Source organism: Engystomops pustulosus, chromosome 8 (assembly GCF_040894005.1).
Source record: "Engystomops pustulosus chromosome 8, aEngPut4.maternal, whole genome shotgun sequence".
Classification (NCBI taxonomy): Eukaryota; Metazoa; Chordata; class Amphibia; order Anura; family Leptodactylidae; genus Engystomops; species Engystomops pustulosus.
Genome location: NC_092418.1, coordinates 31,269,608 through 31,285,693, shown reverse-complemented (window position 1 = coordinate 31,285,693; position 16,086 = coordinate 31,269,608). Strand labels below are relative to the sequence as shown.

The 16,086-nt window shown below is 41.8% G+C and overlaps 1 protein-coding gene across 2 annotated transcripts; it reads right to left on the bottom strand.

The window, feature by feature from the left end:
• Positions 1-91: 91 nt before the first annotated feature.
• On the bottom strand, positions 92-14,580 carry LOC140075064 (acyl-coenzyme A synthetase ACSM3, mitochondrial-like). Of its 2 annotated transcripts, XM_072120536.1 has the most exons (15): positions 14,463-14,580; positions 13,520-13,664; positions 10,827-11,038; positions 10,532-10,742; positions 9,084-9,288; positions 8,859-9,002; positions 8,403-8,559; positions 8,044-8,123; positions 7,680-7,803; positions 7,522-7,602; positions 6,432-6,533; positions 3,875-4,002; positions 2,562-2,661; positions 1,655-1,774; positions 92-225 (listed from the first exon to the last, which is right to left on the bottom strand). In XM_072120536.1, exons 3-15 carry the CDS (start codon positions 11,031-11,033, stop codon positions 139-141), a joined length of 1,746 nt encoding a protein of 581 aa, XP_071976637.1. In that variant the 5' UTR covers positions 11,034-11,038; positions 13,520-13,664; positions 14,463-14,580; the 3' UTR covers positions 92-138. The 2 variants fall into 2 exon arrangements, with proteins under 2 accessions (XP_071976637.1, XP_071976636.1); XM_072120535.1 differs by lacking the exon at positions 13,520-13,664 and having other exon boundaries at positions 14,463-14,567.
• Positions 14,581-16,086: the final 1,506 nt, after the last annotated feature.

Sequence of the window (16,086 nt, the reverse complement as noted above, 5' to 3'; positions counted from 1 at the left end):
CCCCTTTAAAATATTCATGAGCACTGATAAAATGAAAGCTGAGCTGTAATTGGTTGACATGGGCAACTAGGAATATTCTGACTTTCAGACAGCTTGATAAATCTGCCCCACTATGTCTCCTACTTGTCCTTGTTATCGTCAGACGTTCCTCCATTCCCTGTTTCTCAGTTCATTCCTCCGGATCTTCCCGCTGACTGTCTTTGGCAGTTCTTCCACAAATTCAATCTATTAATATTGTGAATGAAAAGATTGTCACTAAACGTTCCAGCAGATTCTTGTGTGAAGTTGGTTGAGCTCTAAAAGTACCCCTAACCTTTCAACATACAATAAGTATAAACCAGTAATACAGTGGGGCTCATTTACTAAGGGTCGCGGAGCGCACTTTTGAAGGATTGTGCGCCTTTTTCATGGATTGCACAGCTTGGACAGGTATTTAACAGGTGTCTGCCCTGGGATTGTGTCGCACACAATTGTTTTTTGGCGCAGCTCCGCTGGCTTCCATGCGGCGCAAGTTGGGGGGCGGGCCGTCGGACGATTCAACTGATTCGGACTGAGCACTTAGATGCTCAACTTAAGAGATGGTGAACTCCAGCGGACCTGAGTGAGGAAGTGACGCATGCTGGATATCGGGCGCATGATCTTAGTGAATCGCGACACAGTGCATTATCATCCGACAATTAACTTTCTGTAAACCCCAGTGGGAATGTAAGTAAATGTGCCCTAGTGTGTGTAGATGATGATTAACGCTATAAATAACCATTATGCATTTCTTAGCAGTTTTCCCCTTCTGTAGCTTTTATTTCTAATCTGGTGTTGTCTCGGAAACTCTCCACCGCCATGATGTCTGCTATTCACTGCTCAGGAAAACCTGGTTCTCTGACATTTAAAAGCTTTCATATCCCCTTATAGAACATTTTAGAGAAGAAGTGATAAAGCACTTGGGGTAAGATGACAACTTATTTTTTTGCTGCAGAGATTTTTTTTTTCTCTGTGGCTAATTTTTTTTTACATACTTCCTCTCCACAGAGACAATATCACTCTCTATTTTATATCACAAGTATTGTCATAAGGGTGCAGCGCTCGGACATATTGGAAGAGCGAAGGGGAGGAGGGAAAGAAGTATCTTTCTCTGATACATGGCAAGTTTTATATTCACTTGTATTTCAGCAAAGCTTGTTGAAAAGTTGATAACTGTTTACGATCCGTACCTGAGAATACAAAGAGGCAGTGATCCAGCTTCTAAGGTAATCCAGCTAAAACAAGATGAATATATTGGTAATATTTAAAATTATTAATCCCAACATAGAGGCTATAAGGATGACAGACAATCATAACCTCCCCCATGCATTTCAGACATTAATATCCTTATTCGTAGTACAGAGAACTAGGAAGTTTGAATGTCCGAAACGCTTAGGGGGAGGCTATTATTGTCTGTCATCCTTATACAATCTCCATTGGGATTAATGATTTATAAAACTAATATATTCATGCTGTTATAACTGGAATACCCTGGAAGCTGGATCCCTGCCTCTTTGTATCCTCCGTATAAGCACCAGAGTCCCAAACCTGCATTTTTTTTCTGTGCTTCCTCTGACAGGGATCATTGACAGTTTTTTTTTTTTTTTTTTTTAAATTGCTTATTCCTATCTATTACCTTTCTCGGGTACTTGTAAGGGGCTGTGACTTTCTTGACATGTTCTTGTAGTTCTTTAGTCAGCGCCTCCTGGTCGTGTCCAGTGTATGTGGGGGACAGGACCACAAAGGCTTTTACCACCTGTAAATAAACACATGACAAATGATGTGTATGGAAGTCACTTACATACATGCAGCCTAGTCATTTTAGGACTCTACGTCCCCTACAAGAGTTTTTAAGGAAAATCTACCAGCAAAATCAAGCATGATAAACAAGGGACACTTACTCCAGGCACCGTAACTGTGGTAATCCTTTTATATTTGTTATCCATGGCCTAATTCGTTCTGAAATAAACTTTTAAAATTATGCTAATAAGCCTGAGGGGCTCTGGGGTGGGGTGTTACCAGGACCCCTCCATGCTGCAGGTGCCCAGGCTACTGCACTGAGCAGGAGCACTTCCCCCTCCCACTGTGTTATCACTGCTCCTAAGATTACAATTCGTGCAGGGGGAGGGTGACACTGAGACATGCTGCTACGGCTTCTGTAACGTGCCCAGAGCCCTAGCACAATAGCATAATTGAATAGTTGATTTTCAAAGGAAGGAGGCCATAGATAACAAATATATAGCATATTACCACAGTCACAGTGCCTGGATCTATGAGTAAGTGTCCCTCGTTTATCCATTCTTAATTTTCACGGTAGATTTCCTTTAAAATATTATGAAAATAGAGAGATTGGCACTCAGGTTACCACATTGCAACACTGGTCCCCGCACAGCGCCTGAAAGCTGTATAGTCTCCTTCACATCTTCTACTATTGAAATATTTTAGATGTGACAAAATCTGTGACACATTTACAGCACAAGGGATAGAGAAGAACATAGAAGAGAAGGTATTATACACGTGCACCAGACTCCGTTTAAGGTTACCTCTCCTCGGATTGGGTCCGGACTGCTGACCGCTGCAGACTCTATAACGGCAGGGTGCTCTATCAGGGCGCTCTCTATTTCAAAGGGTCCAATTCGATATCTAAGAAAGACATAGGAAAATCATCTATGTTGTAGGAGAACTTTACAGACCTTTAATATTGCAGAAGCGTGGCTCTATGGTCCAGAAATTTACTTGTATAGCGAATTTTTGTTGTATCTTAAAACTGGATCCGCAGTTAGAATTCCATTCCCCACCTTTTTAAATATTTATCTCTGCTTTTGTAGCTCACAGAACTGATCTGAAAGATGATACGTTCTTTAATATGACACTTAGGATACTGGCATCTGAAGTGACACTTCCCCTGCAGCCTTTAACCTTGACTTCTTTCATTTTCACTTGACAAAGAGGAAATTCTCATAGGAGAGGAAATTCTACAAAGGACATTTCTTACTCTACCTGCGAGGGCTTGTAGTTTAAAGGGGTAAAATCTGTAAAGCAAACTTGTCAGCAGGAATGTCATTTTAAGCTAGTGACAGGTTCAAATAGCCTTTGTCAGCATTCTGAATAATTTCAGTACTTTATAAAACTTTATTTCACATTACCTGGCTCCTTGCCAGCAGCGTGTGGTGAGTCCCTGCAGCTGCTGCAGTCTGTGTTTCCTCTACATTCATCCAGCTCGCTCCCCTGCAAGCTCAATGCACATGACAGCAAGAGGGAGCCTGCAGTGGTGAGCTGTGAGGGGGAGAGGGAGAATCCATCGAGGAGACTGAGACCCCGGTAGGGAATGTATGATCCTTTCTATCATCCCCTCTTTTATTTTTAACATTTTTTAAAAAAAAATTCTTTTCTATAAAATGAGCTAGGAAGAGTCACCTTTTTGCCTGAGTCACCTCTTTCTACACTACCAATCACCAACCGGCTCTACTGCTTGATTGACAGAAGAAAATACACCAGTGACATGACTCCACCCCTGAAGCACCGAGAAGCTCATTTGTATAAAGACAAAAACTACATTTTCTCTAAAATGATAATTCACTGAAAAAAAGAGAGCTATGTCTACAAAGTCTTACACAACGCTGGTAGGATGATGTTGGGACTAGTACATTCCCTTGAATAGTTTTGACCCGAAGTATAACGCTTATTTCGAAATACAGATTCACAGATTTAGTAAAATAATTAAGTTGCTAAATCAGGTTTGTAGTGAGGCTGGTAACCTCACAAAACTGTGACAAATGCTCCAAAATTTATTGAGAAAGTGCCGTAGGCCTCATTCACCAGTCTGTAATATGTATATAATGCAAAACCTTATTACCCAGAAGATGAAATGATGTCATCGGATCTTCCAAGAAACCAGAAGTAGCCCTCTTCATCCTTTGTGCCTCGGTCTCCAGTAAGGTAAAAGTCTCCTCTTTGAGATGCAGCCGTTTTCTCTGGATCGCCCTATTAATGTAATATACCAATAAAAATCTATGGGCAGAGCTGAAAAGGATGGTGCGAGCAAGGCAGTCTACAAACATGGCTCAGGAGGAATGGACCCAAATTCTTACCAACTATTGTGAGAAGCTTGTGGAAGGAGAACCAAAACCCAATTCATACAGTTTAAGGGCAATGGCACCAAATACTAATTAAATGTATTGTGGGGGGTTATGCTTCGTCACAAAGGTCACCAAAACAGTAATGTCCAATAAGGGAAGGTTATTTTAAACAAAGTCGCTAATGAAAATAAACAGCTTTCTTCAGCAGGATGAAAAATGAAGGCATAACATAAAGCTGACTTTTCTTCAGGCAAAAAGCTGACATGTTATCCTCACCATACAGTCTGTAAAGTTACAGCAGAGTCCTCCAGCATCTCTGACCCAGTCCTGAGACAACAGCAGGAGAAAGACACTAGACCAACACTGTGGCTTGAAGCCACACACTCCCAGCTCTTCTAATAAATGCAAGGCAACACCTGGCCTGGATACATGGGAGTAGTCATCCCATCCAGCTCTCAGACTACTCCAGTAAAAGCCGGCCCGGATCAGCTGCAGCAAGCAGCTATACTACTTTTAAATAAGGGTCAGAAACTTAAGGTTACTGACAAAGATTAGCGGCTTACTTCACTGAGGCCAGGCACCTTAGTGGCACACATCAGCCCTCAACCACGATACCTTGTGCCTTGTCACAGAGTGTGAACCTTTGACTTTTCAGATAGAAACAAAAATGCTTTAAAGGGAACCTACCACCACAAATCTACCTATAAAGGTAGATTGGGTGGTAGGTGGATCAATGGGACGTGAGGATAGCCCTTTTAAGGGCTAATCCTCACGTCCCTGCACTTTTTTGATAACTTTAATTTGATATTTATTCAAATTTACTTATGCGGCTACCGGGGCGTGGAGTAACCGCATATGAGATTACACGAGGCGGCTACTCCACGCCCCGGTAGCCACTTTACCTCTCCTACTCACCCATCTTCGGCGCGCAGCTCCGCGTAGCTGCGCGCCCTCGGCCGGCGATCCTGCCGTCTGCGCATGCGCAGAAGAGCAGGCCCGCGCCTGCGCGGTCACAACTCCGAAACAGGCGCGGGCCTGCTCTTCTGCGCATGCGCAGACGGCAGGATCGCCGGACGAGGGCGCGCAGCTACGCGGAGCTGCGCGCCGAAGATGGGTGAGTAGGAGGGGTAAAGTGGCTACCGGGGCGTGGAGTAGCCGCCTCGTGTAATCTCATATGCGGCTACTCCACGCCCCGGTAGCCGCATAAGTAAATTTGAATAAATATCAAATTAAAGTTATCAAAAAAGTGCAGGGACGTGAGGATTAGCCCTTAAAAGGGCTATCCTCACGTCCCATTGATCCACCTACCACCCAATCTACCTTTATAGGTAGATTTGTGGTGGTAGGTGCCCTTTAAACATTCTCTCAGTATTCTGGCATTTAGCAAATTTTAATAATCTTGATAATCCTAATCGATTTAAAAAAAACAAAAAAATGTTTGTTATGATTCATGAAACCATGTAAAAGTATCTTGTTTCAATTGTATGTTTGATAATGTGCTCTTTATTGATGGACTTTATACAGCAGAGCAGTTGGGACCTCACTCTCCAAGACTGGACGTGTACATCCTGCAGACTAGGGAATGTAACCTTCAATTCTGTCCACAGAGCTTTACCCTGATACCAGGTATCTAATCACATGGGGACATTCTTTATTGTTCCAGGATTTTTTTAATAGGCTCCTAATCCTCAATGTTTAACTCCTTAGATCTTGTGGTTTACAACTGAGGCATCTAAAAGGTTTTGAAGGTATATGGCTCCCTCCATCAGGCATTGCAACAATCCTTGCCCCAATCACAATTGTAGGGTGCCACTGTAGCCAAAACTGACTAGCAGTTCTGCTTACACTAATAAAATGTTGGGTATAACTGCAGGAATAGCCCTCACAATAAACAAGTGATAGAAACATATAAGAAAAGTCCCAGGGTCAACATCTGCAAAGAGTTTGTATGTTCTCTCCGTGTTTGCGTGGGTTTCCTCCGCGTCCTCCGGTTTCCTCCAATACTCCAAAACATACTGGTAGGTTGATTAGATTGTGAGCCCCATTGGGCACAGGGACCTATTTGGCAAACCCTGTGCAATCTGTGTGCGTTATAAATAGTTATTATCTTAGAAATCTGCAATGTACTAAAATTGTTCAGTTTTAATTTCTAAATATCTTTTTGTTTTGTTTCAGCTCTATCCCCATGGTAACAGACTACAAACAAGGTCTGTGTAGTCTGATTCAGTAGTCAGGCTCTTTTCCATCTGTCTTCTGTTCAATGCTAAATTGCCTAATTTTTTTTTAAGGTCTTATTTGGAACCATAAATATGTGCATTAAGACAGCAGACTTACCGTGTATTGGGAAAAAAGATAAAATGGTCTTTCAGGTGCTATACGAATTCCAATATCACCTTCCTGGTTTGGGGGTAATATATTGCCATCAGGATCAATTATCTAGAAGGATACAACATTATTTTATGCATATATATTTTGTCATTTTGTTAGTCCATGTCCCTTTTTGTCATACTAGCCATAAAACTAAATTCCTTGCCCAAAATGTGGTGCGAAGTGGTGTGGTTTAGGCCTCTTGATGTATATGGCGGGTGCCGACTTACCTGGCATAATTTGTCGTTAGAACCAGCTGGTTTCTCAAAAGAACGCATACACAGGGCAGGAGTGCCCCCTGCCTGCCCCCTCCACTGACCGCCAAACCCCTCTACATCCCCTCCACCTCCAGATGGAGACGCCAGAATTTGAGACGCTTTCACTGCTTTTGCACCAGAAAACTGGTGTAGAAGCAGTGATAGAAATCCCCCCATAGTGTCACTTTACTGACACTTGTAGTTTATGGTCTGAAAATAATCTATTATCCTTCAAATTAGGAAATACAGTGACCCCTAATGGGATATTATTATATGACTTGACAAATCCATATGACATTATTCTATAAAGCGGGTGCATGAGTGGAAAAAAATCAGCAAAAATCACTCTTAACATGTTGAAGTTACAATATTCCATTTTTGTAAGGAGAAACCGTCCTAACTATAATATACGCAGTAGTCTCTACCGTTACACACCACTTACTTATAGTTATAACACTATTACAAATAAAGAAAATACTGGCGATTATTCTATTCCCTATGACCCACCATATTGTCTCTGTGTTGTACTTAGCTGTACTTATGCGAGTTAAATATCCTCCATAAGAGGATCTATAGATTTTTTTTTTTAATCCAGCTTAGTGTTTCTTGATGGATTTGATAGTGATTGTTTTAATCTAAATACCTGAAAAAAAGTTACCGTATGTTTTATTATTGAGGTCCCAAGTAGACCTTTTTTTGTATAACACCCCTCCCAGTAACATTATGGTGTGAGCACAATTCCTATTATAGAACGGTGATATTGCACAATACATCATTCATTATTGTATAGAAGGAGGTACCTGGATATCGTAGCTTGGAGCAGCCTTTCCCATGGAGCCAGGTTTTATTTTCATTCCTTTAAACATTCCACATATCAGGACCTAGATAATAATGGATGTAGTTAGGAGCGTGTCCATTCCTCTAAAGTGGCACCAAGTTCTCCCCACTAACAACTTACAGTCTCGGTTTGGCCGTAACCTTCGTAAATGTCCAGCCCTGTGTTCTCCTTCCATTGCTCCATCACTTGGGGATTCATAGGTTCCCCACCACTCAAACAATGCTGTAGACTCTTAAATTTGTAGCTTTAACACAAAAAATAGATTGTTTATGAGATTTAAAAAAAATCCAGAATTTGCCCAGAGTTGGGAGCTAAGAAATCCATTGCGGATCAGTGAGGAGGAACCTGGTCCATACGACCACACATAGTGGATGAATACGAATCACTGCTCAATTCACAAAGAGGACTTGAAAACCCATTCTACATCCTGTGGATACAAATAATTTCATGAAATATCTGTGTAAATTCACGCCAGGATACTTACTTTCTAAGGTCATATAACACCAGCATGCGATAGCTAGTAGGAGCTGCGCAGAACACAGTGACCGGGTACTTGCTCAATGTCTATGTGAATAGAGAAAATCTCAGTCAGGTAATAAGCAATCCACTATTTTGATAAGTTTTTTCGTTTTTGACAATATATATACAAGGACTATGATAATGCTCCTAGAGCACTTCTGGCTCATTAACAGTTGATTTTAAAAGGAAGGAGGCCATAGATAACAAATATAAGATTACCACAGTCACACTGCAGTGCCTAAAAATGTTGTGTAATGTACAAGGGAAAGTTGTAAAGCCTATAGTAGAGAGGGAGATGGGGATGAATGGTATCAAGTAACTTACCTCCAAGACTTTGCTTGGGTCAAATCGAGGCATGTAGTGAGCAAACACGCATGAACCCTGAATCCATGGGCTGAATATAGAACTATATGCAGACTTTACCCAACCAGGGTCTGACGTATTCCATAACACATCAGAAGGAGTTAAGTCTAGCCAATATCTGTAGGAATAAAATGATTTTAAAAATTGCCTTCAGATCACAACATTATATACATATTATTATATCTCCCCTGAATCTAATTTTTTGTCTTTAGGACCTGCACAGATCAAGTCATGTGACTGTAAATGTGCAGGTCCATAAGCAGAGAAAAGGGAAGATCCTCCTACTCTTGTAGTGTCTGTTATGCATAGTGGGTCCTGACTATGTTTAGGTCATTGGATTGAGTTGAGGAGAAATAACTTGCAAAACAGGTAAAGTGGAACATTTGCATTTGCTTCATTTCCCCCATATTTATTTACTTTCCACATAAAGTGAGTCCAATGCCAAAACTACAGTGACTTTGTTCCGCCATTTTTGGAAATCCTGTAGTCCCGCTAGTGAAGTAAATATTCATCGGGTCTGTACTCTTTGTCCTAACACATGTGTGGTTGTCATCAGCTGCCCTTAAAAATAATATAAATAGCATAATAAATATTATATATAAAATTATTGGTGACCATATCAATCAATATACTGGGCCATACTTATAGAGCTCCTGAAAGCTCAGCCATCCTTCTCTCTTTCCAGTCACAGTCATTTTGGTTTTCAGTAATGGAGCCTGGCTGGAGATGGAGTCTATAGCGGGGGCCAGTTCTTGGCTACTGATGATGCACTTTGCTTCTGATTTTTGTAGCCTGTGTAGTATATCCTTTGCTGTAAGTTGTGTTATCCCAGGAATTAAAACTAAACCTGTGGATTAAATGTTATATTCATGAGCCGGAATACAAGTTAAACTGGTTTATATTTTATCTTGAAGTTTCTAGTCAATTAACCAAAATGTTTTATGGTCCAAAGATCAAAGTATCTTGTTTTGTAATGACAAGTTGGCGTATCTTCATTTTGTAGTAGAAACAGTTCACTTTCTTTTGGAGAAGAGAGGCCCCTTACATTAACTGGATTCCCCAGAAAATGGACAGTACGCAAATACATCAGAAAGTCATCCAACCAACCAGGACCATACTCTGTCCTGGAAATCTACCTTCAAAATCCCTCATGATAAACCAGGGACATACGGGCAGTGTGACTTTGGTAATCTGCTTATATTTGTTCCATGGCCTCCTTACTTCTAAAAATCAGCTTTAATAATTATATTAATGAGTCTGAAGGGCTCTGGTGGGTGTTTCCAGAACCCCCAGTGATGCAGATTCACATTGAGCAGAACACATCCCACTTCCCCCTGCTCTCTCCCACCTCCACCTGCTAGATTGCGTAATCTAGCAGCCGCATCAAGTTCAGGAAGGTGAGGAGTCCTGTTATGATCATTATAACAACGAGTGAAAAGATAATGCTCTGGAAACACCCACCGGAGCCTCTGGGGCTCATTAGCATAATTTAAATGTTAATTTTAAAAAGGAGGCCATGGATAACACATATAATAGGATTGATTACCACAGTCACAGTGCCTGGATCTATGAGTAAGTGTCCTTGGTGTATGCTTGATTTTGATGCTAGATTTTCTTTAAAGGACATCTACCATCAGGATGAAGGATTGTAAACCAAGCACACTGACATACTGGTGTGTGCCCCCTCTGACAGGGTCTGCTCTTCATTTAGATTCTTATTGTCATGCTTTTCCAGAAAAAGGCTTGTTATGCAAATAAGCCTGAGGGGCTCCAGTCTCCAAAGGTGTTAATAGAGCCTGGAGCACCTTGACTCATTTGCATAGTTTGTTTTTAAAGCCCTTTCAAAAACCCCTAACAGGGCATAATAAGCTTAAAGAAGATTAGTTTACTTGACTGAAGTAGGGAATGCTACTTTCTCATCCTCTTTCTTCTGTGTCTGTTGTGTAGGTTCTTATATTCTGCTGATTTTACTATGTGATTTCCTTTTATTCTATAAATCTACTTTCTAAGTATTGGCCATGAACTGTGATTGTGTATTGAACTTTTGCACTTTTACATTATCATGGATTTTGTACTTTACATCTACTTACCTGCTCTAATACATGCTACATTGAGCAGCCACCACTCAGGTATCCGAGGAAGAATCACAATGACTCTGTCTCCTGGTTTCAGGTCACAAGCATCAGAGAGAACATTCGCCACTTTCCGGGAGTGAAATCCCAACTCATCAAAGCTCCATTTCACCTCCTTCCCTTCCCCATTTATCCACCACAGAGCAGGGCTGGGCTTCTTACTGCCATCCTGGGAAATATCATCATCATCATTATTATATATAACTTCTATATCATCATTATATCGCACACATGTCATGACACAGATTATTACCTTTTCAGCTGCTGTCCATTTGTCTAAGATGTCACTAGCAAAGTTGAAGTGTTCTGGTTTGTAATTTCTCCTAATATCTTCATAATTCCTTTGTATATCTTCATAATCTGAGAAATTCTGAGGGACATACAAGTTTTGGGACTTGCTGATGAATCTTGAGCAGATCCTTGGTGTAATATGAGTGAAGTGTTTTAGAAGAATTGTCATGGTCCCTGTGAAACAAGAATTTAAAATTGATTCTGGATTAAGGAAAACACAATTTCTGTGTGTTTCATAGAATTAGGTATTGTAACCTACATTTATGAGCGTATGTGACATAAAAATGCCCTGCTATCCTCAGGGGCAAACCTTTCTACTGCCTGAGGTGAAACATTGAAAGGCCCTGCCTTAAAAGTAAGCCGCCAGTATGCAAACGGCCCAGGACCAACCCAAAAAGTCCCAAAATGAACGTAAAAAAAAAGAGATAAAAAGATTTTTTTTTACTCTGACCGGAGCTTTAGATATTCCAACTATTTCTCTTTCTAAAATGTTCCACAAATTTTCTTCCAATAGTATGAATTTCTACTCCATCGCATAGAAAGAACCTCCAACAAGAATAGACCACTATTCAGAATATCCTTAGTGCGATTTGTCCTCCTTCGATTCCACCATTCACCATGGTAGAACGTTGGAAGAAAAATACGCACAGATAGCGCAGTATGTTCTTTAAAATTGGAATTTATCAATAAAAATTATACTCGCAAAACAGTTTCTAAAATTGCGCATGTAAAATTACAAATGGGACCACAGCCTCACATGTTCGCCCGACCCTTGGTTTCGCCAATCTCGGCTTCTTCCAGGGCCCCTTCCAATGTCCACATGTCGAAAAGGCGATGTATGCTGGGGTGAATATACAATATTTGGTTGTGTATCTTTTCACGCCCTTGAGGCTGTATTCACACGTTCTGTTTCATTGTTTACCTACAAAACACATTCACAATCGGCCAAGCGTTCAAAATGGAATTGAAATGTGACATATGAACAAAGCCTGAGACCCTTAGGCCCTCAATGGCTACCAAAAAAAGATAAATTAAACTCTGCAAGAACCTAGATTGCCTAAAGCTTGGATTTAATGTTGAGGTTTCCGCATGCAGGTTTTGAAGACAAAGCCAGTTGTGTGAAAGTGAGTTGAGTGAAAAAAGATTTGTGTCATATATCCACACAGAAATGTAGCATTGCTCTTTGTCAACACCAATAACATCCAGAGTGAGGTACTCCTAAATCAGATTTATCTAATCAGGTTATGACCAGATATAAGAAAAGGCCCATTTAGTTGATCTATGGCTGCTGTGCTTTCAAGGGTTTCTCCATACAGCAGCGTACAATGAGGCTCATTTACTAAGGGTTTCGGATTGCACTTTCGTTGGACTGTTCACCGTTTTCGGAATTACAGGTGTCTGAGCAGGGGTTCTGTCGCAGCTGCGCTGGCTTTCATGGAACACAAATTGGGGGACGGGCCGTCGGACAATCTGACTGAATCGGACTGAGCGTGGGATTTAAACATTCAAATTGTGTCACAAGCCCAAGCCTTTACATACACCAGGAAGCAGAAGGTGAACTTCGGCGGACCTGAGCGGGGAAGCGACACATGCAGGATATCGGGTGCACGATCTTAGTGAATCGCGCACAGTGCATTTCATCGGACAATGTACTTTCAGTGAACTCCAGCGGGCGGGTAAGTAAATGTGCCCCATTCTCTCCATCTCTGCCAGGACCTTGCATGGTTCCATTATAGGATTATGCTACTGTTGCAAATGTTACTGTTACTCAAATGCAAACAAGCCGGTTAAAAAAATCAAAACGGGACACAGCTGTATATAAGTAATGTAGCTCCTTCATTCTATACCTACCTTAACCAGCACAGATGCATTTTTTTTTAATGCACGTTCAATTCTCGGCATGCTCTACTTTTGCAAGTCACGCGCGCAAAAAACGCACCATACAAGTCTATGGAGATGCATCAAAAACGCATCGCACTCTGAGACACATGGAAGTCCAATGCAAGTGCAATGTGTTTTTCACGCATCAATTGCCATAGAAAAGATAGAGCTCAGCCCTGAGTCCTTTTCACGCGCATGAAAAACGCATTGAAATTGCATTGAAAATGCCTTAAAAATGCGCGGGAAAACCTGAGACACTGAACAAACTCTGAAAACTCTGATTGAACTGATTGAAAATGACAGTTTTTCACTGACCAAACCCTGATCGCACCCTGATCAGACTCTGACGTGATCTGCAACGCAAGTGTGAAAGAGGACTTACTCTGTCATTTTGATCTTATGTGTTTTGTTTTTTTGTAACTTCAGTAAAGCCAACTCAAACTAGTTAAGCAATTTATTGGTAAACAGGAAATAGCGTAGAGCAAGAGCCCCTAAGTCTGTACAAACTGCTCCGCTCCTCTTGCATATACATACAGATAGGACACTATGTACAGTACAATCTGCTCAGTTCCTTTTGCTCTATAACATGCAGCCAGCAGATTTTTCATCGGGTTTCCCGAATATTACTGATTTTGGCGCACGCGATCGGATTGTGGCACATTGGCGCCGGCATGCATGCGATGGAAATCGGGGGGCGTGGCAGTCGGAAAACCCAACGTATTAGGAAAAAAAGCTAATTTTTTTTAAAAAATGGGTTGCTTGACACGCGCTTACCTGCACCCAGGATAGGATAGTGAACTCCGGTGAACTCCAGCAGACTTCAGTGCAGCAGCGACACCTGGTGGACATCGGGCGCACTACCTTAGTGAATCCGGGCCGGACCCGAATCAGCGTCGGAAAACCCGCTGCTGGATCACGACTGGACCGGGTAAGAAAATGTGCCCCTATGTAAGTTATGTGCAGCTCCTCCTGCTCTATAACATGCTGCCTACATATAGGACACTATGTACAATCTGCTCAGCTCCTCCTGCTCTATAACTTGCTGCCTACATATAGGACATTATGTTAGATATGCTCAGCTTCTCCGGCTCTATAACATGCTACCCATAGATTTGACATAATACTCAATCTGCTCAGTTCCTCCTGCTCTACATGTTGCTGCTTGTAGATAGGACACTATGTACAACCTGCTCAGCTCCTCCTGCTCTATAACATACTGTCTGCAGATAAGACACTATGAACAATCTGTACAGCTCCCCATTCCCTATAACATGCTGCCTATGTACAATCTGCTCAGCGTCTCCTGCTCTATAACTTGCTGCCTGTAGATTTGACATAATATTCAATCTGCTCAGTTCCTCCTGCTCTATATGTTGCTGCTTGTAGATAGGACACTATGTATAATCTGCTCAGCTCTTCCTGCTCTATAACATGCTGCCTGCAGATAGAACACTATGAACAATCTGTTCAGCTTCTCCTGCTCTATAACATGCTGTGTACACATAGGGCACTATGAGCTATCTGTTCAGCTCCTCCTGTTCTGTAACATGCTGCCTGCAGATAGGAAATTCTGTACAATCTGCTCAGCTCCTCCTGCTCTAAAACATTCTCCTTGCAGATAGAATATTATGTAAAATCTGTTCAGCTCCTCCTGCTCTAAAACATGCTCTTACAGATGCTTCTTCTATAAAACTGTTCCTTTATTAATTTTACTTACAAGATTTTCCAGATAAAAAGGCTTTGTATAAGCTCCAAACACAGAAACAACACGGCAGTATGTCTGTGCCAGACCCAAGGTTTCACCGAACTGCGAGGTTCTCCCAACATATACTCAGGTGTGTCCTGCTCAAATTATTCCTGCCCTTCCCCGAGGATATGTTCTGCACATATATTTCACAATGTCAGGAAAAGCTTCCTTCTCTCATATTTAAACATTACATCTAAACTCAGTATCTTCTATTTGTATGATCCAATAAACTATTATTTACTCTTTGTGACCGCCCATACAGATTTCTCCGTAGGTCACTAAGAGGCATTAAGCTAGGCCAACGGGTTTCTGCATCGGCCTAACCTAAGGTCTGCACAGTGCCCCTGCTCTTACAGTCCGGATCGGAACCACGGACTGTTACTCAACTACATTGACCGCAGGATCTACATACCTGCAGAGGGAGGGGGCTCCCTCCTTCTCCTCCCGACACCCCGCGATGCAATTGCAGGATGCCGTCTTCTCAGCCGCGCAGCCGGGGACCTAATGATGTTCCCCGGGTCTGCCAACGGCATCTGCTTGCTCGGTCCTGCCCCTGGATAAAATCAATAGGAAGTACAATTTGTTAGGCAAAAAACAAGCCCTCGCACAGCTCTGTATACAGGAAAATAAAAAAGTTATTGATTTTTTAAAGTGGGGAGAAATAAACAGAAAGTAAAATGGAAAAGGCCCATTATAAAAAGTTTACAAATTCTCTGGGATAAAGGTTTGTGGTACCTGAGGCCACGTTCACATGTGGCATTTTGGTTACGTTTGGAAACGCAATCCAAAGGCTCCACTCATGATCAAATATTTTGGTAACAATGGGGCTCTTTTACTAAGGGTCCGCGGACCGCACAGCAGGGATCGCGACAGGACCGGGTAAGTAAATGTGTCCCATTGTGTTTTAACTGAACATGAAGGAAATGCAATCTTACCCCAACGTGCGATCGCAGGTGGAGCCTTTGGATTGTGCTTCAAATCGCAACCAAAATGTCACATGTGAACGTGACTTCAGGAGCTCTACAAACACAATCTCAACAACAATTGGGTAAGTTAAAGCCTTCTAAAGTTATAACCGGATAAAGTGACACTTGTTTTGAAAAAGAGGCCTTGGTTATCAAGGCGCAAATGAGCTTGATCACTAAAGGGTTAAAACTGCGGCGCTCTGTTAGATTCCAACAAAAACTTCAATGCAACCCTTCCCTGTTGTTACCCTTATTCCAAAATCCTGACGTTCCTCTGGGACTAGACCAAGGGAACTTCAGATGGTGGGCAGCAAAGGGCATTGTCCATGTGCGGCACCAGACGTCCGGGGGCAAATTTCTATCTAGCAAAGAAAGCAAAATATGAGGTCCCTCCCTCCGAAGTCTTTAGGCTCAACAATAACATTTTGTACATTCTATATCTATAGGTACATCCTCGCATTCCCATACAGCTTGTATGATTGATCCGTATGGCAAAGGGAACATCTCCCTGTTATATTCTATCTTTAATGCTCCTCCCCCGGCAAGTCACACTTTATGGAACAGTGGGAGGCCGACCTGGGCTTCCAGTTCTCTTTGTCAAGATGGAGACCCTGCTACACAACCCTAGA

Excerpts from the sequence above, each read along its gene's own strand:
- LOC140075064 (XM_072120536.1), bottom strand. The coding sequence starts at position 11,033 with ATGACAATTCTTCTAAAACACTTCACTCATATTACACCAAGGATCTGC. Across the intron at positions 7,603-7,679 it reads GTTACGGCCAAACCGAGACT|GTCCTGATATGTGGAATGTT; the intron begins GTAAGTTGTTAG and ends ATTATTATCTAG. Across the intron at positions 1,775-2,561 it reads CGGACCCAATCCGAGGAGAG|GTGGTAAAAGCCTTTGTGGT; the intron begins GTAACCTTAAAC and ends GTTTATTTACAG.